This window comes from Danio rerio, chromosome 21 (assembly GCF_052040795.2).
Source record: "Danio rerio strain M-AB ecotype USA chromosome 21, GRCz13ab, whole genome shotgun sequence".
NCBI classification, from domain to species: domain Eukaryota; kingdom Metazoa; phylum Chordata; class Actinopteri; order Cypriniformes; family Danionidae; genus Danio; species Danio rerio.
The window spans coordinates 30371316-30398106 of NC_141041.1; the positions used below are offsets into that span (position 1 = coordinate 30371316).

At 37.0% G+C, this 26791-nt stretch overlaps 1 protein-coding gene and 1 long non-coding RNA gene across 6 annotated transcripts in view; one reads left to right on the forward strand and one right to left on the reverse strand.

Annotated features, from left to right (window-relative positions):
* Positions 1-26791, reverse strand: part of ankhd1 (ankyrin repeat and KH domain containing 1) — a 74491-nt gene that overhangs the window by 23341 nt on the left and 24359 nt on the right. For 2 of the 5 annotated variants that reach the window (NM_001199768.2, XM_087300081.1), the window contains 7 exon segments: positions 1345-1582; positions 1679-1773; positions 3191-3424; positions 3556-3703; positions 5452-5599; positions 6345-6501; positions 14679-14832. In NM_001199768.2, coding sequence (NP_001186697.2) covers positions 1345-1582; positions 1679-1773; positions 3191-3424; positions 3556-3703; positions 5452-5599; positions 6345-6501; positions 14679-14832 — 1174 coding nt within the window. 5 annotated transcript variants of the gene reach the window in all.
* Positions 7139-11422, forward strand: LOC141380005 (uncharacterized). Its single transcript, XR_015520480.1, has 2 exons — positions 7139-9320; positions 9605-11422. It is a non-coding gene; the product is annotated as an uncharacterized LOC141380005 (long non-coding RNA).

Genomic DNA, 26791 nt, shown 5'->3' on the forward strand with positions numbered 1-26791 from the left:
GTAATAGTTTGTCAGTAATGCCACTAATATAAGCATACTCCACGTCTTAATTCCATTCTGTTTAGTTCAGTTATGACTTAAGTCGCATTAAGGTGATAAAAAAATCACTGTTTACATAGAAAACTCTTAATCAGAGAATTGTTTTAATCATATTAAAATCTTATTTAAGTACTATTGCCCATGATACTCGATGTTTGATACACTGTCAGGGCTCAGTGAACTTGCCTTAGAGCTTATGTAGGCCTACAGATCAAAATTAATGTTTAACTGAATAAACAGTTAGTAAACACAAGTACATCTTATTGAACATAACTTATTTTTATCACCAATTATCATAGTAGAACAGTTTCTCAAGCAGTTACAGTGATGCATTTTGGAAACAGGAGATGAGCCCCTGGTCTAATGCGCCACCTAGCTTAAGAAACCCGTTCTCAAAGACTTATTATTTGGTTGCACACATACTTTGAATGCCTTCAGCAGAATTCAAATGAGCAATTTTAATCTAGATAAAAAAATAAATAAAAAAATCAATGCCCAACTATAGTTTAAATACAGATATTATATACATGTATTAAAAATGTCAAATCCACCCGTTTGGAGGTATTATAACTTTTACAAGGCTGCATTTACACTGCAGATCTTGACGGTCAATTCCAATTTGGTGACTGTATCTGATTTTTTTGATGACCAGCTTACATTATGTTTTAAAAGTGACTTGTTTCCAATTTTGCATCTATGCAGCACAAGGCAAAGGCGCAATGACACGGAAAAACGAGCGGGTGCTGACGGACAGTTAATAATAAAAAAGCCCTCTTTTCTCCATTCCTATATTTAATGTGTTCACAGGGTTTCATTTTTTATTCTTTTTGACAGGTTGTTTTACAATAGTTTCTGACAGAAAAGTTCTCATTTTGCCATCTTGTTTTAATCTGGCCCTTTTAAAACCTGTATGCATCTTAATGTAATGTCCATGCATGTCCAGGCGTGATTTATGCCGTGTGAAGTATGCAACAGCTTTATACTGGTTATGTGGTGGATGTTGATCTATCCCTCGTTCTCTCTTTTAGCTTTTTTTAGTCCTTGTGTATGAGATTTAATGTATGGGACTGAAGTCTGTTCGAAAAAGAAAGTGTCAGACTTGACGTCATTCGCTACAGTTTTTGATGATGCGCGACTCGCATTGACAGGTGAAAATCCAATCTACCTGCATACACTGCACACACACAGGCACAGATCGGAATTCATGTGATCTTTTCTTGCTTACACGTACATGGGCCATATTCACTTGTGTAAATGCAGCCCAAGTGAACTTGTTACTTCATTGACGGTTGTATTCCCCAGTACCTTGTGCCAAGAGCAGTGCTACCATCTCTTCATGGCCCTCCCGAGCTGCCTCCATCAGCGGCGTGTATCCCTCATCGTTCACCTCCTCCAGGTTGGCCCCCCTCTCGATCAGAAGCGCTGCCAGCTCCACGTGGCCCCCGCAGGCAGCCAGCGTTAAAGGCGACTCAAATGAGTCAGCAGGCATGTTTACCTGCGCTCCGCTATCTAATAGCAGCCGTGCCACCTCCACATGCCCATCCTACACAAGAACAACCACGAGAATTAGGACTTCACAAGACCTGCACAAACATCAGAGGAAGTTCCTACAGACTGTGTACTTAAGAGGTGGTGTTACCATGCAGGCCTCCATGAGTGCAGTGTGCATCTCGTCTGTCTTGTGCTCCTGGTCAGCTCCTGCTTCTAACAGAAACCTGACCATGTCCAAGTGCCCTGGGGAACAACAAGGATACGATCAATGTCACATTAATTTTTCTTTTTTTTTTTTTTTTTTTTTACAAACACAGTCAGGAATTTATTATTTACTTTTATTTATTTTTTAATGTGATTACTTGCACATCTCTATCCAGTTAAGGTATATATTTTGAATAAGTATTTATTATAAAAAGAAACAATTAAATTTTAGAGACCAAACTTAAAATTAGGGATGGTGAGGGTAAAATGTTTTGAACTCAGAAATTACACAGCATTTTAATTGTTTTTGACGTGACATTTTGATTATGCGTTTATTTTAAAAGCATTAGGGGCTGATCACACCGAACATGCTTTTTGTGAGCGTTTTGTGCGCTGCTTATACGCCCTGCGCGTCTTGCGTTTTTGCCGTTGCGCGCTGTGCTCTTGCAGTTAAAAAAAAAGACAACTCTGAGCGGAAAAAGCGCGTAACATCAGTTGTGTCTTTTTCATTCTGCATTCAAATGGTTTACGTTGAGTCCTAAATCAATTCCAGGCGTCCGTTGAGGTAACTGCAGTATTTGTGTTGTCAAGAAGACTACAGAGACTTTTAAAGATAGAGGAGAGACTAGAGGTTACTGTTTTGAGTTAACCGGAGCTGAATTTACAAATCTTGAATAACACATTATTATTAAATATTAAAATGATACCAATATCAACAAAAACACTCGTGCACAACAGGCAGCCGATTCTTTTTTTCTAGTCAACACAAAGGCATTGCAGCACGCCTTACGTTTTTGAAACATGAAACATAAAAGCGTGTTCAGTGTGATCGGCCCCTTAGAATATCTTGTAGAAAGTACTGTAAATTTTCATGCAATAATTAATTTAAAAAGCAATATATAATGAAGGATAATTGTAAAAAAAAAATTGTTTGTATTTGATTATAATTCAGAAATTAAAAATTTGTAAATAAATTGGATCTTCATACGTCAATGTTTTATCCTTAAAATAGTAATTATTAATAATTATTTAAACCACATTACAACTTTGTAATTCTTTAGCTTTGCTATTAAAATAATACAATAAAAATAATATCTAATTCATAGACTTAAGATAGAAATACAGAAATTAAACAATTGAATGTCAAAACATCAAATTTTACTTTAGGGTGTATTAGAGATTAATATAGATATTTAAAAGATTAATATGGAACAAAGGCACTTTATTTTTCTGCAATAAAACAGTATAACAATAAAAATAATAAAAATATGTCTGAACACCTAAAAAAAATCACATTAATAAAAAATCTATGAACCTATAATAATGAAATTAAAATGTTATCTGTAATTGATTAAAAAAAGCTATAGCTCATCACATTTCACGATTGCATTTATCACCTGATATTAATTTGTTTTTATCAACAGATGCAATCTTTGCAATCTTTGTTGTGACGCACCTTTATAACAGGCGAGTGTGAGCGCACTCTCCTTAAACTCATTGGAGTGTGTGTTGATTCCAGCGCCGTACTCCAGGAGCACACGAGCCACCTCCACATGGCCTGCACTGGCCGCTTCCATCAGCGGAGTGTGACCGTTCTCATTGTGATCTTCAATGTTAGCACCCTCTTTCAGCAACACCTTCACTACATCCAGGAAGCCTCCAGCACATGCATATGTCAAGGCTGTGTTACCTGCAGGAAAAGAAAAGGCAAGCACGCATTTAATGACTTGAACACAACTGAAAACGTACTTTACTCTTTTTGGTCCACTTAAGTTCACTTTCATTTCACTTATTTAAAAGCTCAGAAAAAAGGTGTTGTACCTGTTGAAGACTGTGCATTAACATCAGCTCCATGCACTAAGAGCAGTTTGACGATGTCGACGTAACCACCGCTTGCAGCAGCCATTAGTGGCGTGATGTCTCCTTTAATCCCTCGGTCCTCCACGTTAGCATGCATGGCCAGCAAGACCTACAAGCGGGCATACACAAATTAACCCAGACGTCCTTCTTATATTAAAACTAAAATAGTGTATTTTCTTCATCACTAACAACACCATATTCATATGCAAACCATTTTTTATTATTATATTATGAGTTTAGTTGCATTAACAATAATTACTATATTAACAACTAAAATGTAGATTTCTGTATTCTTATTTTTGTAATTAAAAATTAAAACAAAAATACAATAAACAGATTAAGCAACACAAAATAAGAAAAGCTTTACAAAACTGTTCATAGAAGTACAAAAGGAACAGTGGTCGGAATAAAAAAAAAAATTATTGTGAATGATTCAATGTTTTGATTGATTAACAACGACAGATTTTATTTTATCAAGACCTAATACATGGATACAATGTAATGCTACACATTCAGTTTTACCCAGTTCTTTACTGTGAATGTCTTTCAGATGAAAATACTAGTCCTTCAGTTTATTCTTAGATGTTATTAAAAACATTTTAAAATATTAATATACAATTATTAGTCAAATTTATTTGAAATAAAGCAGTACATAAACTTTTATGATTGGTCTATTCAATTATATTAGTTCAAAATAGAAAAATCAGAAAACGTAGTGAGAATTACGCTGAAAGTAAAGAATCTTCAGATATAGACTATGTATAGATAAAGATTAAGATTCTCACAAATCAATCAAGTGACCCTTTAATAAAGAGTTATAAGATCATTGTCTGAAAATTACTCTCAAAAATCAAAAAACACCTTTACAAAATATGATTAAGCACCAAATCAGCTTATAAGAAAGATTTTTGAGGGATCATGTGACTGGAGAAATACCTGCTGAAATTTTTAGGGGTGTAACAATTCATTCAAGTCAAGATAAGATATAAATATAATGATACTTGCGATATGAAATTGTTTCATTATTATTCTCAATATCTTAACAATATTCATCTTAATACTATCATCTCAAAATCATATTAATGTTTAATATTAGTACTCTCTAAAATATATGGTAAATGATATATCTAGGCCTACTCTTGGTTAAAATGCTCCTGATGATCCAAAACAAACATTATTGACAACTTTATTACCTATTATTCACAACCTGGGCAAAGATTTTTGAATATGTACACCAAAGTACGCAACACAAGCATCTGGTCGCATAATGATGCATTCACAGGCTTGTCCTGTCTTTCTGTGGTAAGTGAATCAGCTCACAAGTAGTATCACCGCCGTGAATATGCAATCATGATGTAGCACATAAAAACAATTGATATTTTGTGGGAATCTGACTCTTGGATAAAACTAACTTTAAAATCGCTCTTTATATCATTTATATCAGCGAATGCATTGCATTTTCATTGTGATTTCTCGATATTACCATGTATCTATACACCCCTAGGAATTTCATGTACTACACATAACCCATATAAAATTTGGCCATGAGAAATTTGGGGAAGAAAAAAGAAATTGACTTTAATAATTCATAACATCAGAAATTACAAATAGCTTAAAATGGTTACTAGCTGTTTATCTAAAGAGTGGCAATAAAACAATTGCATTTAATTTATTTTAGTTCATTAAAAAGTGCAGAAATTACAAAAGCAAATCAGACAAGTTAATATTTTAATTACTTAATCAACCAAATGCATTAGATTTTAACCAAATGCATTTGTAGCATCTTAAATGAAAGCTTCAGGGCTAAAAATGTGGAAGGACAAAACAATAGTGCGAGTTTAAGTCTGTACACAGTACCTGTGCGAGCTCATAGTATCCAGCTGAGCAGGCCAGACACAGCAGGCTCTCGCCCTCCTCTGTGTGCTCGTTGACGCTGCGTCCCTCGTCTAGCAGCTTCCGCACCGCATTCACGTCGCCGTCCGAGCAGGCCTCAGCCAGGCTACGGCTAAAAATAACCAGACTACTACAATTACTGCGACTGTGCAGGCGAAGCTAACTACTCTAACTGAAGGAGCAAGAAGACCTAGAGAAGCTACCTGCTTCTAATTTCATATCAAGACTGCTTTAAACATTCAGATTCGTTCACTTCCAGAATGAACATTTGATGATAATTTACTCATCATTCAAGATGGTCATTTCTTTCTTTCTCCAGTTTTTAAAAGCATGCAGGACTCTTCTTCATATAGTTGCTCAGTGGTTCGAGCTTTCAAACAGCAGTTTTAGAGAAGCCTGAAATATATATATATATATATATATATATATATATATATATATATATATATATATATATATATATATATATATATATATATATATATATATATATAGTGTTAACCACAGAAGTTTGCATCCCAGATGAGCTTTGGTTGGTAAAAAGTATATAACCTTTTATTTTAAGAAAATGACCAATTGTTAAGCAAGGTAAGACCTTTATTCCTCTGCTGGGATTGCGTACCACTGAGAAGTCCACTATATGGAGAAAAATCCTGCTCGTTTTTCTCAAAACCTTAATTTGTTTCTGAAATGGTGGCATGTAAATGAGAAAAGTTCATTCTGAAAGTGAACTAATCCTTTAATATCGCTCTGTGTTAAGCCTTAACAGTGAAGTAATTCTTGCTGGCTGAACAAGAATGTTGCATCATGATGTATAAACAGGAGAAATGTGTGTTTGTGTGAGAAAAGATGCCTACTTGTCGGCCTGGCTGGCGTTGAGTGTGTTTTCGGCCCTCATACGGGTCAGTGCGGCGGCGGCCTCGTCTAGTGCACAGCTCACCGACGACGTCAGCCGGCGTAACACCTCTGGATCTGCAAAGGCTTTGCCATCGGCAGTGGAGAGTTTACCAATGCCTGTAGCATCCAGCCCCACACCAGCACCACACGCCATCCAGCAAGAACAAACGCATCCATGGTTAGTACAGGCCCAACACGCTCACACACGGAGAATACAATGCTCGGTTAGCTAAACTCACACCATGCAGTTTTAGTCTAGTTTTTACATTTCGAAGCTTCTGTAGAGTTTGGAGAACGTCATAACATGATAAATGCTCGAAGAAAATGTTGATTGTCACAAAAGAAAAATAGTCAAATAAAATAAAATGAGGTTGACCGATTTTGCTAGTATGGTACCATATGGTATGGTATTTCTCTAGAGTGCACTGGCAATCAAGTATGCTGCATATATTATTTTGACTTCAAATGTGAATGGTATTCATAATATAAATGATTTTATGTGGCGTAGGTACGCTGATTTATACCTATAAGTGCAAGATAAATGGCATAAATGAGCATGCCTGTGTGAGAATTAAGCATGTTCCTATAAACCATGACAAGATAACTCTTTACTACCTTAATATCCAACATGAATATGAGGTTTGAAGATGATTAAAAAAAAAAAAAAAAAAAGACTTCAAACTAATTTACATTAAATGTATACATAACAGACTGTTATAATATTAGTTATAAATAGAGATTTGCTACAAGTTTTGTATTATTAGTGATTGGATGTGTTGGATTGATTGGGTAGCTTTACATAAACCAAGGAAAACCTGTTTTTTCATTTTTGTTTCAAAATTTAAAGACTTTAAGGCCTAAAATTTTGTTTTTGAAATGTAAGACATCAAGTCTTTTCAAGACCCTACGGAAACCCTGATATATTACAAACATGTTCTTATTTTTATTTTTTTTAAGTGTAATAATTTTCAGCTATTCCTGAAATCCCTTCAGGACAGGATCTCCAACCATGCATGTTTTTACTGTATAAATGATCAAATAAATATGTAACGTCGGTGAATATAACAATAAAAAAATCCTACCAAATGCCAACTATTAAACTGCAGTGTAACATTTAACATGGCAAACCACATTGTTGAAAATGATTATTAACTCCAAGCATTTACTTAAAATGTCCAATTAAATAAAACAAAGTTAAACATTTAGTTGTCGAAAGGTCTAGACCAGAGATGCCCAAACTAGCGTCCGCAGGCCAAAGTTGGCTCATGGTAACCTTTGATTTGTTTGTATTCTAATAAGTTCTAATGGAAAATAGTTATACTGCATTAGTTAATACAATTCAAAGTAACGTTTTCTATTTATTTTTTTATATTATGAAATTAATTAGAAAATTAATGGTGGTAAATAGTTTAGTATATTTATCTTTGGCCCACGGCTATCACTGATATTTGGTTTTTAGCACTTCATATGAGAAAGTTTGGGCACCCCTGGTCTAGACACAGCTATCAACAGCTTTTATTTTAATCAGAGATTATGTACAAAAACATTAAAGGAATGCTTCACTCAAACATTTACAACACTCTTTACTTGTTCCAAACCTGTTGAACACAGAACATAGTAGATATACAGAAGATATTTTATAAAAAGCTAAAAAACTAGCCATAGACATTTTGGCTATGTTATTAGCTTTATAAAAATATCTTCATTTGTGTTCAACAGAAGAAAGAAACTCGAAGGTTTACAACAACTTGAGGGTGAGTATATATCAAATAATTTTCATTTTTAGGTGAACTATCCCTTTAAGAAACACAATTTTTGCTGTTAGGCCCTAAAATCTATATTTTGCACATATCGGTCAACCTCTAATCTCTGTCAAAGAAGAGCCATTTATCTTTGAGACACTTGTGTGCTATGCACCATTCCCAACTCTTAAATTTGATTTTCAGGTTGTGTTTTCGATTCCACCTTGAATTTTAATGAAAACAAATGACCACCAGCCAACTCCAAAACATTTCAAAGAACATTTCGCTATCTGCTGCTCAACCCTCAACCAGGAAGAGCAGTGTTTGCTTTCCTCTGACAGCATGAGATGACGTAAAACAGATAAAGCTCGTGGTAAAACAGGAAAACCACGTGGCATGGAGGTGTTCGGTCACAATAGTGTGGTTCAGGTGGAATGAAAACACGTCAAAGCGCATGTAAACAGCAGCTAACACATGAACAGCATAAAGGGTGCACAACTAAGAGGAAGGAGAACACAACAAAAGAGTAGACAAAGAAAAAGACAAATGTCCACAAGCTCTGCACAGACGGAGAAAGCAAAAGAGATGCTCATAGACACAGATGAAGACACGCATACAGACAGTACACAAGTGTACTAAAGGCCAGTGCTGAGTCATGAGTGAGGCTGCTGCTGCTGTATGGAAATCCATTGTTGTTACTAATCTCCCCTTTGGTTCCTCTGTGAGATAACTATCCGCTCATGGGGCAGGGCAGGCCGTTGTAGAGAATCAGGCCGAACACGACAGGCCTCACCCAAGCCAACTCATCCCAAACATGTATACAATGGCACAGCTCGCAGACTAGGCCAAACATGGTGCCAAGTAGAACCAACCACTAGCTGCCTAGGTTATAAAACAATTACGAAACACTCTGCACATGCGACACTAACCTTTCACCCTCCCAAGACCCTTTTTTTTTTTTTTACGAAATGTGGTCGATCATTAACCTGTCAGCACTCGCAATGCAATCAAAGCTCATGGCGAGTCATTTGGACAAAACACTACAGGATGTAAAGCATGTACAAATAAACAGGTTTTAAGGATTTGCAGGTCTATATTAAGCAGCGTCTCTCAGTATCCAGATATTTGTGTGTGTGAACTTGAACTGCCTGAGTGCTGTTCAGTCCGTAGTAGATCTATATATACACTGTAATTGTGAACTCTTTAGCCGAGGGACCCAGATATTGTGCTTTGTTTCTTTTTATTATAAAATACACAAGAAAAACTAATTTATTCTCCATATGCACTTGGGTGTGCAACTTGCAGTGTCAAATTAGTCTGTCAGTTATTTAAATTTATTGGGTATGATATTGGTCAGTGCTCTTGTTTAAAATAATGATTGTGTTATCAAGACTTTCAGAGAATGGAAAAAAAATGTGTGAGGCTAAAACAACAAACAGAAGAGAGAATAATGGCAAATTTACTGTCCTGCCCCATAGATCCTGCTTTACAAATGCCTCGCACAAACGGTCATTTTTTTTAGTAATTTGATGCAAAGATGATATAATACATATGTAATAAGCATGGGCCTATCATGGCCCTAATAAGATTCTGAGTGTATGATAATCACACAGTTACACAATATTGTGATTATTGTTCTAAAATATATTCTTTTTAAATGTCTGGGTAAAATACTAAAACCTTTTCCCCCTTTATAACACACTATATTTTATGTTAAAGATTTAAAATATTTTGGAGCAGTAGCTAAACATGTCAGGCTAAATAACTCAAATGAATCATTGACTTCTGCTAACTTCATTGGTTTCAAAAACACTGATTTCTTAGCAATTTAAAATGGTTTCTTCGAATATAATTTCAGCTGGAGAATTTAATTAAAAAAATTAAATAATAAAATACAAATCTTACATATACCATAGGAACAGTACAGCAGAAAATTTTGGCAGTTTTAAAACCTTGGCTTTTCGAAACTGTGGTATACCTTGATAGTGGTTATCATCTCAAGCATAATATGTGAATACATATAAATGTACATAAGTTTTTTAAAAGATTAAAATATTAAAAACTTTCAAGCATTTCAGAACATGAAGACCATTAAATGCTTTTCAACAGTCTTGTAAAAAGGGTCCATAATTTTCCTTCTGGAGAAAGTCTCATTTGTTTTATTTCGCCTAGAATAAATGTATTTTTTTTTTTTCAGATTTATTTTTTTGCCTTTTTATTAGATAGGACAGTAATGAGACAGGAAGTTAAGTGGGAGAAAAAGGGAGGGGTAGGGTCGGGAAATGCCCTCGAGCTGGGATTCGAACTCTGGACGCCCTAAAGTTCTGCTGCACTATATCTCGGCGGGCTAACCACTAGGCCAGAAAAACTCTTAGTTTTGACTTCTTTTTAAGTTGAAACCAACATTTTTATTTAAGAATTTTTAGATATTTAGACTAGATATGAGACCAAACAAAGCAAGAAAAGCCATTTCTGTACCTAAATACTGTTAAGCTGCCTTTCCACTGCACACAACATTTGGACAAGACTGTCGGCTTATGCCCCCTTGTGGCAGTCGCACAGAATTTTCAGCTCTGACGTGCACCATGGGAGACTGTTCTCGCAGTGTCCGAAATAAAGAAGTGCAAAAGCAATTCCCCGTGACTGAATGAATAAATACTAGAAACTCAGACTGCTTAAAGGGCACCTATGGTGAAAAATCTACTTTTCAAGCTTTTGGACAAACATATGTGTATATATAGTGTATAGACTATCATATTGGGGTGATATAAACACACCCAGTCCTTTTTTTCAATTTAACAACATAGAAACGGTGGACCAATAGGAGCGGTTTTCAGACCAACCGCAACTTTACGTATGAGTACGGTCCCCCGCCCACCGAATTGATTGACAGCTGCTTGCATTAACATGTCCCGGTAGTCACGTGTATATGTCAACAAGACCAGACATATGCAAAGCAACCGGGAATAAAAGGTCTGTTCAGTTCGCTAGGATCAGCAATCATCATCAAATTTGATTAAGAGTAAGTTTCACATGTTTAAAGGGCCATAAAACCCCTTCGTTTCAGCAGGGTGTTTTCACACCTCTACTTTGGAAAAAGTCAGAAAAGTGGGCGTGTCCAGCTCTGTTTAGGGGGGAGTGTCGGAGGAACTAAAGTGGGAGGGTGTGGGAGTGTCTATTTAGGCATGCGTGAGTTTCAGAGACAAAATTCACACACACAGTAGAAAGTGATGGTGTTTAACCTACATGGACATCTGTAGTCGAATTATTTGCCAAATTATTAAATGGTGGACTTTCATTCAGGGAATTCATTCATGCCCCTCGCAACAAACGAGATATTTGATTCGAGGAACTGCTCTAAGCGTGTATTTTTCATGCAATGTTTGATACCGCACGGCGAATGAGAGAAAAAAAAAACTCAGCATTTCCCGGAAACTTAGATGCACACGGCAGGTAGTGTCAGAAAGCTGCGTGTGTTAGTCCGGTCACTAAATGCGGTAAAAACCCTACACGAGGTTAAAGTTTGGTTGTGGTGCTAACGTGTTTACACTCGGTGCAATAGTTTGTTAGATACAAACAAACTGAATAAACAAAGAGCACTGGTTGCTCACTTACCAAATCTGTAGAGACAGGACAATCAACAGCAACTAGAGCCGCGTCTTTATGAAGAGAATACTACAAGCGAATCCGGATCTCAGCGTTTGCAGATGAGAACAGCTCTCAGGTAAACAATAATACTCCTTAGACACGCAAGTTATTGTTGTCGAGCGTCGTGTACACTGTTAATCCACACGTGACTCTGAGCTCTCACAGAGAGAAAATGAAAACGAAACTTAACTGCAGCAAACTATAAAAGCAATACTTCACGCTTGTTTTGCCAACACAACGTGGCTTCTCTGCCGTCTAAACACTGTGACAGTAATGAATAATAATGAAGTTGCACAATAGAGCGCGCTGATTGGTTTGAACCAAGCCTTACTTATGCATTAATGCATCACACTGTAAGACGTAATAAGACACACTCTGGCACAGACGTCCAGTCTGCACGCTGGAATACAACGCTATTATGTCATGACCGTGACGCAGCTTCAGAAATTAGTTTCAAACCGGAAGTACGAATTTACTTAAAATAACGCAAAAACAACCAATTTACACTTTTTAGTGAAATATAGGCGTCCTCATAGTGTTATTAGCAGTGTGGGACACATATACGACTGTCAACAGCTCAAAAAATGTGTTTTGGTGTTTCGTGACCCTTTAAAGTGTTTTAAAACAGAGCACGTGTGTAATTAATTACAGTGATTTACTTCACCTTTACTTTATCAGCACAGCCGAGTGTCAGAACAATTATAAAGGAAGACGCTTCAATCCCGGTTTGTAGACGTTAAATCAGGTTTATTTTGTACAATAACATAACAGAAATCCACACAACAGTGGAGATTAGCCTGTATCCTGACACATTTGAGTGCAAAAACAGTGCAAAGCTAAGCGCGCTCTGTCTCTCTGCCTGTCTGTGTGTGTGTTTGTATGTCAGCTGCGGTGTGCGTGTATTAGTATGTAAGTGTGTGCAAGCGCGCGTGAACTTTGCAACTTCAAACTTTACATACACATTCTAGAGATGCAAAAGACTTATATTAAATCTGAAAAAAGGGGTAACCTAGGTGCCCTTTAAAATACTGGAGGGAATGTGGAGACAACATAAAAAAATATATTTTTATTACTTTATTACTTACATTTATGAATAGAAATGTTATTTTTTTTATTATAGACTTTTTCGCTTGGAATTTTACATTTTTGCTTGAAAAACACTGGAATACATCACATCCGGTCAGCCGGTCACATATGGTCTAGTCACAGGAGTTCAAATATTTTAACGGATCTGCAGCTCAATTTGGATCCGAATTTTCCGTATACGGAGATGATTGTAACTCCACGCTGCTCCCAGACTAGTACTCTCCATTGGAAATGAATGACTTCCGTCTGTCACTTGTCGTGTGCAGTGGAAAGGGGGCTTTAGGATGCTTTCAACACCTGTAGATTGATTCTTTTGTTCCGAAATAGGGATTTAAATTGCTAAAAAGTTTATTTTCAGTCTTAATGTGGTTCGCTTTCACACCGCAACGTTTCTAAACGGACCAAAACATAGTTAAAACAAGTCACATGCAAGTAAACTCTCCTCACATTGGTCAGTTTCAGGGTTTATTTTTCAGAGTCCCATGGATTCCACTTACCTGTCATACAACGTTGTTTGAACTTATAATGGTGAGAAATAAGACATAAGCGACAAGGTGCACTTTAATTTTGACACCCACAAACACAGTGACCAAATATAAATCAGAGAGGTAAGATTTTCTCATACAGCCTCATTTAAGTTAAAGTTTTGTAATATTATCTATTGAATCAATCAATGTATTAAAAAAATGTTGGCTAGAATTATGCATTACAAGCTTAAATTAGGCTATAGAGAGAAATAATAGATGAACAAAGACTAGAGTCTGATCATAAAGCAGATCAATGTTGATCTTCTGTGTAAGTGTCAGTGCAGAAAGAACAAATCAATAGCCATAAAAGAAAATTATAATATTAAAATATGGAAAAAGTATCAGATGGTAATTTTAGTCACTTTTCCAACCAGAAAAACAGCACCCTGTAATATTTCAGCATGCTTTCACTTTCGAATTTGACATGAACAGTAGTAAAGACATTACACCCAGCTCATAATTCTCTCTTCATAAAGCCATATATGGCTATTACATATCCATAATACACTGTGATATAGCCTGGTTCAGTGGATAATTTAGCTTTCTCACTACAATCTGCTCCTGAGTTTGTTTCAATTGAGCCGAGAGCAGCTAATTCAGGCGTTCTCAGACCGATTTTTTTGCCGCGGATTTGAGCGCGATTGCGGGTTTCACATTTGCCAAATGAACCACACAAACTAGGCAAACGAGAGTTCTGTAACAAACATCTGTGTGTGAAAGCACCCTTAGACTCCCCAGAAAAAAAACATTTAATAGAGCCATTCAAACAATCTGGTGAAACTGTACTCAAATAGCAATATTTATTGCAAAAAAATTAAATATTGCAATAACAGATTTTTCCGATATCGTGCAGCCCTACTTTATGTAAAGTAAAAACCAAACCCAACCCAAAAATATTTTAAATGGAAGTTAATTCATATTTAGGCTCATGCAAATATGGTTGAAAAGATTTTTAGTATATAAACTAGTTCTCTGCACAGCGCAAAGCCTAGACAAAAAATCAGTGAAATGTTATTGCTGCTTTTAATTATTAATACTTAGTCACTCCAGCCCTAAACATACAGATTTACAATTATTTCTGCTCCTGTAGAGTTTTGTCTAGCAACAAAACCATTTGTAGCGCCTCTGTAACAGTTTGCCACAGAAACCACAAGAACCGAAAGCCTGACTCATGCTCAGCACTGTGAAGACATGTTGAAAAAGCAAACAGAAGTAGTGAGCACATGCATGCAGATACAGGATAAATCATTAGGCTTAATGCGATCACATCACGCTTGGCCAGTGGATGTACCTGCTGCTTCTAGTAACGCCTCGAGCCGTGCCTGTGTTTCTGGGTCTACTGTTCTGAGGTCAGCTCCGTCTGCAGCGCTTGATAGGAGTAGCTCTGAAGCTGTCTTTAGTACGGGGTTATCCAGATCCTCCTGGTCTAGTATGAATGATTCAACCTGCATGGAAAGAGTCACTGTCAGAAATTGTCTGCCCGTGTTGTTTAGCAAATATAGTTAAGAAAAACAGAAAAGAATGTGAATATCTCATGATAAACCTATACATTAAAGCAACATCAATTAGTCTGAAGATGGAAATGTGGTTTAAAAGGCAGGATAGGTTTATCTAGCTTGTAATGGCCAACATTTGTATCTGCCAGAGTCACTTCAGACTGGCTGTGAAAAATTATTGTGGTCCACTTCAATGAACACAGCAGCACCACAGCGTGACAACACCGTACATCATGAAGTCTGGCACTGATCCTGTAACGACACTTTAAGATACAAAAGCACAACCATACCCTCACTGATACAAGTAAAGCAAAAGTGAGACACGCATCATACATTGGAGAGTGTTTACACTGCTTTTCATTTTACAACTCATACTGTAGATTTTGCTGGAGTAACACATGCCATCCTCATGACTATAGAGCTTTGACGACATCTGAACGCAGAATAGTTTTAGCTTGAAAGAGGGCTTGTCTGTGCACATTCGCTCGTTGATTGGGTTATCTGGAGAATTCTGCATCCTTGATCTAGCCCAGCACAAATGACAAATACACAGATTTTGTTTAATTGTTTCATTTCAGTGAAAAACGATTTGCTCTCTTTCCTGTGACGGTTGAGGGTGCGAAGGCTCCGTGAGGGGGCTTTGTGGGTGGTTGAAACCTCAGAGTTAGGGCTTTACAATATACCTTTTCAGTATCGATATCACAATGTGTGCATTTGCAATAGTAAGATCGCAGCATCTACAATGTTATCATTGCTGATCAGCAATGAAGAATGTACATTGTTTACATTTTACATTACACTTGATTATTCAATAATAGGGGCAGGACAAAAATAGCGATATGCATGAGGTGGTGCATTGCACATATATCAATGGTGCAGTTCTAAGAAATATATGCGCTGTTAATAAAAGAAATACATCTCATAACTTTGATGCATTTTTCCCTCTTCATTTACAAATATCATGATCTATTGTGAATGGTTTTCTTGTGATATAATCGTTGATATCATGATGTGTCATTATCAGGGGCAAAATATAATATCGTATTACTGTTCCTGAATGTCTGACAACTTATTTCACTTTTATCTTTGCTCTTATCTTATTTATTTATTTTTGCAATTTCTTACTTTCACTCCTCTACAAGATTATTCCTATCAATCCAAGTTAATGATTTTACTAAAAAGTCATTTGCCGAAATTGTATTCATATTTCAATATAGATCGTAGCAAAAAAAAAAATATCAATGTCAATACTGTGCAGCCCTACTCAAGAGTATTGAGGCTCATACCACAGGGCACGTACTACTTTTTTTAGTTAGGTTTGAATATCGTTACACACCTGCTAAATTAAAATATAGTATGCTGAGACATGACAAAAGCACTTTTGACAGTAAAACAAGAAAATATGGAAAATACCCATTAAATTGCTTAGATGACTTGCAGCTAACACAGGCAAAGATGTTCTACTATTTTTCTAAAAAGCACAATTCACAATCATTGCAGAATATTGCGTATGCACTTCTAGTTCGACCCTTCTAGGAACGTAAGACTATCAATGTTGTACCAAAATCGGACTCACCAAATTAGCAAAAATCCCATTTTGATTTGCATGCATAAGCAGGGAAGTGTGATTTTTGCCAATTTGGTCAGTAGATTATCTGACAGTAGTTTATCATAAGCATTTTATCATTTTTATGTAGAAGCAGAAGACGACACATAAGCACATTCTAAACTTTCATCAATTTAATGCAAATGTTACAAATTCATATTCCAGAAAACTGTGTGAACTTGTTTTTAAAATGGGCCTGTTCACATATGATCTCTTTATGGCAATTTAATTTATGTAATGTTCTGAACAATTATGTGAGTGTCAAAGGGGCTAAAGTCAAAAGGTGTCTATATTATTTATTCTATAGAAAACAAAAATTCAGCAATGAAAATCTCACCAATGCTGCATTGTTTTTGCACCATTTTAAACTGTTGGTTCATGTAAACGCGGAGCACTTTCTGCATTTACAAAAACTTGCTATAGTACTTTTTCATGTGGGTTGCTCTGTTTTAATCTAGTTTCTGTTACCTAGCACTGTAATCACATAATATTTATATTTGTTTAGGATACACTTTACACATTCTGATTATAATGCCCTTTTTATTGAATTGTTCCAATTATCTAAAGTAATCTTTGACTGTACTTGCATTATTATGCTATTATATTGTCATACTGGAAATACGTAATGAATGTCCTTATGAGTGAAATAAAGAGCTTTAAAATGACAATAAGAAAGTTTAACATAATACAATTTGGCGCAAAACATTGTACAACAAATATAAGATATCATAACAGGCCTAGTGCTAAAAGGTGTAGTATTGGAGGAGGCCAGTGGCACAAATATTTAAGAGCTGGGACACACCAAGCTGACGGACAGCCCTTGGGCTTCAGTCTGGCTAGTAGGTTTGGTGTGTTCCCCACGTTGCCTTACGTCAGGATAAACATCGAAGCTCACTTGACCGATGCAGTGTGCAGAATTAATGTCGAGCTGTCAACTGAAGACAGCGATCTGCCTGGATATTTAGCAATGAATCACAGCACAAGTGTGACGTGGTAAATTGATGTAGCAAGTCACCAATTCATGTCAAAAAAGACTGGCTGTTAATTTACTAAATTTCTAGAGGGAGTGCTGTCGCCTCAAAGCAAGAAGGTCGCTGGTTCGAGCCTCGGCTAGGTCAGTTGACATTTCTGTGTGGAGTTTGCATGTTTTCCTTCTAAAAGTAAAAAAAAAACCTGCATTCAGGTGAATTGGGCAAGCTAAGTTATCTGTAGTTTATGTGTGTGAATGAGTGTGAATGGATGTTTCCCATTGATGGGTTGCGGCTGGAAGAGCATATGCTGTGTAAAAATGTGCTGCAAGTTGGTAGTTCATTAAGATTAATAGATTAATAATAAGGGACAAGGCCGAAAAGAAAATGAAAGAATCCCACCATGGTGAGTGACAAATACTGTGATAATGGTACTAAACGCTGCTTTGTTTACACTTTGCACGTGCATTGGAAGTTTCAATTTCCTGCTCTGAACAGAAAAACAAACTATTTCAATGCACGGGTGAGAAAAAACGCATCCTTCCACATAGGCGCAGAACAAATGCTCTTGAATCAGTACGCTGCTGTACATTTGCTGTGTTCACGGACAGCTTTTGGTCTAGACTAAACCAGATGTAAAGTAAAAACACAGTTGGGTTTTGGCGGTGCTAGTTGCTTGGGATCGTCTTGGTGTGGAGGACACTTTTGTTTTGAGCTTACTCTGATTAAAATTGTTGCATGCTCTCCAGTCGGCTTGAATGAGTGAAAGTTTGAGCTATTCATACAGTAAGTTAGAATTTCATGCTTTTCTAGTGTAATCTCAAATCACCTGCGAAGAAACTGTGAAGGGCCATTGAACCTCTACTGCTTACTAGCATTTCAGAAGTGGTATCATGACAGAACACAGAAGAATAAATGCACAGATATATGCAAAGAATTCGCTGGGCACATGTGACTGCTTATGAGTTTGCTTGGTCTTTCATTGACACTGAAGGCACAATAGAACCCAAGATCACTAGCCGCGTTTCCACTATCACGCCTAAAGCGAGCGAGCCAGGGCGAACCAAGGCTAGTCGCGTTTCCACTGTCACTTTCGGGGCCTAATCGGGCCAAATCGGGGCTTTCTTGGGGCCAGCGGCCGGCCTTTTTCTGCCCGACGAACACCTTGGGCCAAAGAGGGCCAGCCGGGGGTTTGGGGCGGAGTGAAAGGAGAGGCGGGCACAGTTTTCCAAATGCACACGAGTACATGCGCAAAACACATAAACAAATAAATAAATAAGGGAAAGAAAACATCTGGAACAAATTATAGGCTGGGGTCTTTTTTGCGTATGATCACCCTTATGTAAGTCTGTTGCATAAAATAATAAAGTAGTTTTAATTTATACGTGACTTTTCTTTGCTGCGTCCTTCTGGATGTTTCAATAACGCATAATAATCTTTACATCATATTAAAAGGCACAATAGACAGTAAAGGTTTTCGAGAGTTTTTGTCAAGTTTAAAAGGTGTGTTTGTGCGCATTTAGATGCCTGTATGTGTGTGTGTGAGACCGAGGAAAGAGCGCTCCCTTCATAGCTCTGTTTATGCCACGAGCGGCTTTTTTCTTTTATTTTTTTATTGTTTTTATTTATTTTGGAGATAATACACTATATGAATACAACAGAATAACATTAAACTTTACAAATTTCGTGTCCACTTTTGTAGGCGCGGCTCTCAGTCCCGCCCAGACTTGTCAGCGTTACCAAGCCGACCAATCACAGAGCTTGCGATACGCTTCAATTCCGACGTGTAGTTACATTTTTTGAGAGGTGCATGTCAGCGACGCCGTTGGCTGCGCCATAGCATACGCGTGCGCTTGACACAGAAGTATAAATCAGCCTTTAGGCTTTCAAACAACATTGGACTGATGAACAAGCAAATGTAATTTTTATATATAAACTAACTGCTAGTCAATCATACCAGTGGGTGTTTACTTTAGAGTCTACAACCCATCAATATGGATATCAATACATGAATATCAATATTAATATGAATAAGACCCGCGACATCCATATACAAAACAAAATTCAATGCCATCATGTGAGCCACTTTAACAATAACAACAGCACATGGTGTGTTCCCTGGAACATGAGCAGGTAATTAACACAAATGAGGACACCAGTCACAAAGTTCACATCAGCCACTAAACCCACCCCCCTCTCAAGCGCAGCTGGGAGAAAGAGCTGAGTGCTATTTAGGCCCTGAGCCTTTGAGGAATTACTGTAAGCATTAAGATGAGCTGATCAGCGGGTTTCCCCCTCCCTTTACTCTCCCTGCGCCCTTGACCTCCACACACCCTATTTAACACCTAAAGGGAAGGATGTCCCATACTGTGGGCTACTAGGACAAACTAGACGCCTTGTTAGCATAGCTAGTTGCAAGGTAGTGGTGACCACCGTAGGCCGATTGAACCAACACCGTTAGAAAAAAAAAACATTAAAAAGCCTCAGTAACAATTTCTCACAAAGTAGTACAAATGTAACACAATGATGTAACAAAAAGCATTTTTAAAAAGACAAGATGCTAAAGAAATATTTAATTTCCATGACTTTTCCAGTAATTTCTGTTTACAATATTGAAATAAGCATTCAGCAAAAACAATATAAACACTGTGGAGTTTCAAAGCATCTCAGCAATGAAGCTAGTACAAGCATAATATCTTAAACTGGTAATATGAGAAAAATCGAAGGCTCAGCCAGGTCCAACTCAGCTAAATTGAACTCAGATCCCATGACGGTCACAGACCAAGACAGATGGATAGATAGATAGATGCACACAGACAGTCAAAGGTCGGTAAGATTTTGTTGTTTGTAAGTCTTTAAAAGTTGATCATAACCTTGATTATTAATACAGTAGAAACCATGTAAATTATTATTGCACTAAAAAAAAACTTCTTTAAATTACTTTAAATTATTTAAAAATGTATTTTTAAACATGTAAATGACAATTTAAAATACTTCAATATTCCAGTGTCTGTTGTGAGCTAACATTTAAAGAGCCCATATTAAACATGAAATAGGGTCATATCTTGGTTGTAAGAGTCTCCAACAACAGTCTAATATGCATGCAAGGTCAAAAAACACTTTCATGGTCTTATAATCTGCATTTATTTTTACCTAATTATCCCAGCGACTCCTGTATGAATCGTCCAGTGATTCATTTGTTCCCAAACCCCTCCTTAGCGCGGAGCTAATCTGCGCTGATTGGACCGATGACAGTCTGTCGCGATTGGTCGACTGCCTTCAGTCAGAGAGGGAAATGGCCAATAGCTAATCAGCAATTTAAAAAGTAATCACAGTTCATACACGCTCGATAGTGTAGGCGTGGATTTTAGCTGCCACACTATGGCGAGTGGATAGTGCCACGGATAACCGAACGAAGGAGACAGTCGTGTACTCGCCATACCACACACACACAAAAACACACACACACCTCCGGATGACAACGCTCCCGCTTCCGCCCGCACCCGCCAGGTTTTAGCCTGAGAACCCGCTCCGTTTTCTGCCCGCCGCGCCCGGTGCCGCTAGAGCGGAGAACACAACCAAAAATCACCCAGTATACAGTCCAGACAGCCAAGCTGTCTGTATAAACACATACACAGCACAAAGCTCGTTCGTTCGTTCGCTCTCTCTCTTTCTCTCTCTCTCGCTCTCTCTCATACGCTCTCTCATACCAAGCAGACTCTCTCTTTCTAATTCACATAGCAATATCCGTGATATTGCTAGACAGCCCGCTCCCGTCCCAAATTAAACCCGTTACCGACCGCTCCCGCGATTTATTCGGAAATTTTAATTTATTTTCCCAGATTTCTGCGGCGCGGGAATAAATTTCCGAATAAATCGCGGGAGCTGAACTCTAGCACGGAGCTCCATAAACAAACAGCACGCGTCGCGTTTTTAACGTGACTTTGTACGCGATAAGATAAAATATCCAGTTAACCTGATACAGTACACACGGTTACAAGTAACAAATCACAGCTAAATACATTTGCAAGCTAGAGTCAACGAGGCAACAACTTTAACCGCACGTACTTACACTTGAGAAATGGAAGAAACCCATCCTGACGTCCATCAGTTACACTTTACTGATCCTTCCTTTAACAAACTCAGATGAAGTATTCTTTGTAGCATGTAGCTTCCAGAAGTTTCCAACTGCTTGGTTATAATGCTGAGGTTTCATCTTTGGGTAGAGACTCAATATAATATCCATCTGCAGTGTGACTTCAATCGACCGGCATGTTTGTGTGTGTGTGTTTGTGGGTGTGTGTGTGTCTGGGTTTCTGCGTCAGAGGGCGGGGCCTCAGGTTTGAAATCTCCCGGGTTTGCGCGTGCACGTGAATAACTTGGTTTCGTTCGTACGTCATGGCGAAACACCTAATGAATCGTGATCAAGGCGACTCGTTTGAAGCACTATGAGTCGACTCTTTTATAGATGAATCAACAGTTTTAAACACTGTATTCTTACAGATTTAAGCCTTAGCTGAATACTTCACTTCACTTAGAGCTGTGTTACACACTACATGGAGGGGAATTTTCAAAAACCCATAATATGGGCTCTTTAAAAAAAATGTCCTAACTGCTTCTGAACTGAATAAGTCAAAGTAATTCAGAAAAAAAAAGATAAATGTTATACTTTTAAATAATATAGCTTCCCATTTAACTGCTTTATTATCTAGAACAACTTTATCTTTCCAGTAAAATTGTCATTTGTCTGCATTTAAGATCTGTGCAGAGCTCAAATCATGCTACATGAACTTTGGTCATGACTCATACAAGGGTAAACAAAGTTCACAGTACTGAAATTAATAATTTAAAGATCACATAAGAAAGGAAAAAGCTAAATTATTACATCTAAATTAATGTAAATTACATAACTTCCACTGTAATAGGAAGAAAGGGCAGGACATAAAGTAAATCCTCCCTTTTTTTAATAGCCAATAGTATTGTTTACATCACTGCTTGCTCTGTAAACCAGCATTTGACATCAGCCACAGCAAATCTAATCTTTTCTCCTCCTAAAACCCCTAAACCTCTCACTTTATAATACAGCAATATTCTGTGCAGGATTCAAATGGAGCAAATATGTTTTTCTTGTCTGTGCCAACTCAATGGTCAGCTCTGTGGGAGAAAATTTCATATCTATCAAAACAAATGAAAAATCACATTTAATGAAGACAATAGACACCCAATGCAAAGCAACCTTGCATGCTGTTTTAATTGTTCCAGTGGTCAACCACAAAACCCTTCAAAGGCAATGGGACATCTGTGCTTGCTCAAATAAACCCCTCAAAAATTACTTTGTTTTTGAAATGCAAATAGAAAAGTGACAAGCATGCTTAGAGAGTCCAGTTGTAAGCACTTGCTACACTCAAACAGAACAGGAGGCATATGATGCACATGACACATTCAATCAGATTCTGTCAAGCTAAAATCGGTTTTCTATTGCCAGTACAAACTGTTGATTAACTTCTAGACCAACAGCACACACCCACACAGCAGGAGGATTTCTGATCTGTGCCACACTCTCATAAGTAATACAATTCAGGTTCTGCGAATTGATAACATTCTTTTAGCTATTTTGACAGAGAAATAAGTAAATTATATTTATATTTATATATATATATATTTATATATATATATATATATATATATATATATATATATATATATATATTGCATTCATTATGTTTTGAAATTAGGAACAAACTTCATGTTTCATTAGAAAACTGTTACTGAATTATGTTTGATAATTTGTTTTTGTTTTTTTTTTACTTTATTGGAATGTTCCACACAGGATTAGGTTTTTGGCAATTACCATGGGGGAAAAACTATGAAGATGTTTTGTTGAATATTATATAAATAAGTAAAATAAAAGGGTCACCCTGTGCTGATCATGGTCAAAAAAGACTGCATTTTAAACTTATAATACTACTTTAAATTTAATTGTTTTGTCTAGTGGAAAATCTTCCTGGAACCTCACTTGTTGAAATATCAAATCTATAACAATGCATTTCAATTTTTTTTTTTGGTTTCAAAGAATATATACATTTACGTGTAATTTATAAATATACACTTCATTTCAAACTCAAAATCATAAAATTAAGTAATTTTTTACTTGACATCAATATTCTGCCATGTCACTTTGGAAAAAAACAACAATAACCAAAAATCAATGAGAAAGCACCCTTAAATGTTTGGTACACATTTAAAATTCAGAATTAAGCAAAAAGTGGTTAATGGGTTATATATGGACTGTAACTTTAGAATAAATCTACTTAAATGTCCTGAATTTGACCACTACACAAATTACACATTACATTTAAAAAAAAAATTAAACATACCATTTATTTGAAAAAATCCTAACCAATAAAAATTAAACGTAGTGTATTTTAATGATTTACATGACAATAGCTCTAATGCATATTTTACTACATCATTTAATAAGATATCCCGCCTGTATCAGTAGAAGGACGCAGGCATTTCTGTCATCAAACAGCATTAAACCATTATATTTCCAACATAAAAAACCAGAACCACAATATTTTAAAGCATATACAATATGAATACAATTGTGCAGCCCTTGCCAACATCTAGCAGGCCATCATAAACGTGCAACTTTCTCCAAATAAGCGTTAAAGAAGAAACTCAGGAAATCTCTATAGAGGTTGCTGAACAAACATGCAGTAGGGTGACGCTGATTTCAAACAGCCTTTGCTCCTGCACTAGCCGGTAGTACTTGCTATGCTAACTGGAGTCTGAATTTGTTTGGTGAACCTATGCAGACAGGCATTTACACTTTATGAATTAATATAGCCGAAATGGCAAAATTCATGAGTTGACTTCAAGGAAATAGATTCATTCTAGATTAGGGGTCACCAATCTTGGTCCTGGAGGGCCAGTGTCCCTGCAGGGTTTAGCCCCAACTTGCCCTAACACACCTGCCTGGGTATTTCAAGTATACCTAGTAAGAACTTGATTAGCTTGTTCTGGTGTGTTTGATTAGGGTTGGAGCTAAAACCTGCAGGACACTGGCCCTCCAGGGACAAGTTTGGTGACCCCTGTTCTATAAAAGGAAGTTAAAGTCATTTGCAAACATAAAGCAACCAGTAGTTGTAAAATGCATACACTTTTTTTCCCTAATCTGTAATGTAAAGCATGGACTCACTATGCCACAGCTGCATTTGCAAATTAGATAATAGGTGTATAGCCTTTGTACAGGCCCAGTGTCCCTCTGAAATATTAAGATGAATCTCTTTGGCCTGGTCATACATTAGACAGTAGCACCACATCGACATATAAAGGACAATTCTCTCATTGATTTTCAACATATAAAGCACTAAATCTGTGATTTCAGTACCAGCGTAGTGACGGTTGTGACAGCTGTTTGTGCTGGTTATAAACATAAAAATTGTAATATGTTGGATTTGCAACTACACGCCCAACAAGTTGATCCTCATGATTTCTTGCCCATTTTCTCTTTCACACAACATATGCCTTTGTTTTGGGACATTTTAAAATGCTGAACGTGAGAAGCATTTTTTTATTTTTTTATTTTTTTTTAACTCAAACAATCACTTTATCAAACAAAACTCCAATACATCCACAGAACAATATGAGCATTTAGAGCAAATAAACTAATGTAAATACTATGCCGCTTGCTGATTGGTAATGATTGGTAATAGTCTTTACCAGCTGAACAGAAAGGGCTGATATTGGCTATAAAATTGAAGGCGCTGTTCACAGATGGAGGAAAGAACAGCCGCGGTTACAGTCAATATGCGCATAATACACGATTATCACAGGTAATCCATAGTAGGCAGAGTTGAGAAAACTTGCACCTCAGGCACGCTCGTGTCTGGATCCACAAATATCGCTTTAACAGACAAGAGGAGAGAAAAAGTTACCTCACGAACACGGCAGCTGGTCAAATGTCCAAAGTGAGAGTGAGAGAGAGAGAGAGAGAGGCAGTGGTGGATTTTTAAAGCATTTTTCCCTAGTAGGGAAATAGAGTTGGGTACCGAAACTCTTTGGAACCGATATGCACCGGATCAAATCAGCATATGAATTTCGGTGCCGCAACAAGAACGTAAAGCAAGTCACGCACCGGAAGCGCCGCTCGGCGACGCGCATGCCACAAAGCGCCATCTGAATTTCATTTTAAATAACATACAAATGTGCAAGTCTGGTGTGTGATACTACAATGAACTGTCATGTGTGCTCCGTGCCGCAGCTCTGAGTGGCGCATCTGCTGTGTGACGCGCTTAAGAAAATAAAGGGGTGCATTAAAGACACACGTGAGAAAGCGTTGTCACACTATCTCTAAATGTTTAATTCTAAACAGCTTTGAGGGATACGGATGTCAGCGATGTCAGGCGTTTGTTATTGTTGCTTATAGAAGGCAAAGCGCGCAGTACGGCGCATGCGGTGAGCGACTCACTTCATCAACACCCATGATCGCATTCATCTAATTTGCTTAAACTAAGCATTCTACAGTATGGCTATATTTAACAAGCAAGGATTCTGACACACCAACATGCAGCAGATGTTTTACAAAAGTTGCATGTAAGAGAGAAGCACGTCAAACTTATAAAATGTGAGGGCTCATGGAATCAACCTAAAGGTGAGAAATGGACCATCTCTGACAGCTTGTGACATCATCTGACTCATTATCGGAGTACGTTTACATAGACACCAATACACTGATTTTAATATGATTAAGACACTACTCTGATCAAGAGTCTAACACATAAACAGTGATTTTTTTTTATATCTTAAAGCACCAGACACAAACTGTAGAGGAAACATTTATAGGCTGGTGACACAATGACGTTGATGGATCTATGTGCTATAAGATGTAACTGGGAATCATGAATGTAACATCCATAAAGCACTTCATGTAAACACCTGAATCCTATTATTGTCTTATTCAGATTAAGGCAAATCATTAGCTCACTGATGTCCATGTAAAAGTATTACAAGCCCCAAACCCAGAAAAAAGGTGCTCCCTGATTTTGATGACAGCTATTCCACAGGTTAGTAGTAAGCTAATGTAATGTTTAAAGCATAATGTAAATCTTGCATTTATGCTAATAAACAAATAATCAAAATATATTAATGCATTTCAAATGAATAAAATATGAATTGATGTTTACTTTGAACCTATTATAAATATGTATTTATATGGTTCAATTAAAATGATAGTGACATATATACAATTAGGGCTGCTCAATTATGGGAAAAATCCTAAATCACGATTATTTTGGTCATAATTGTAATCACGATTATTCAAAACGATTAT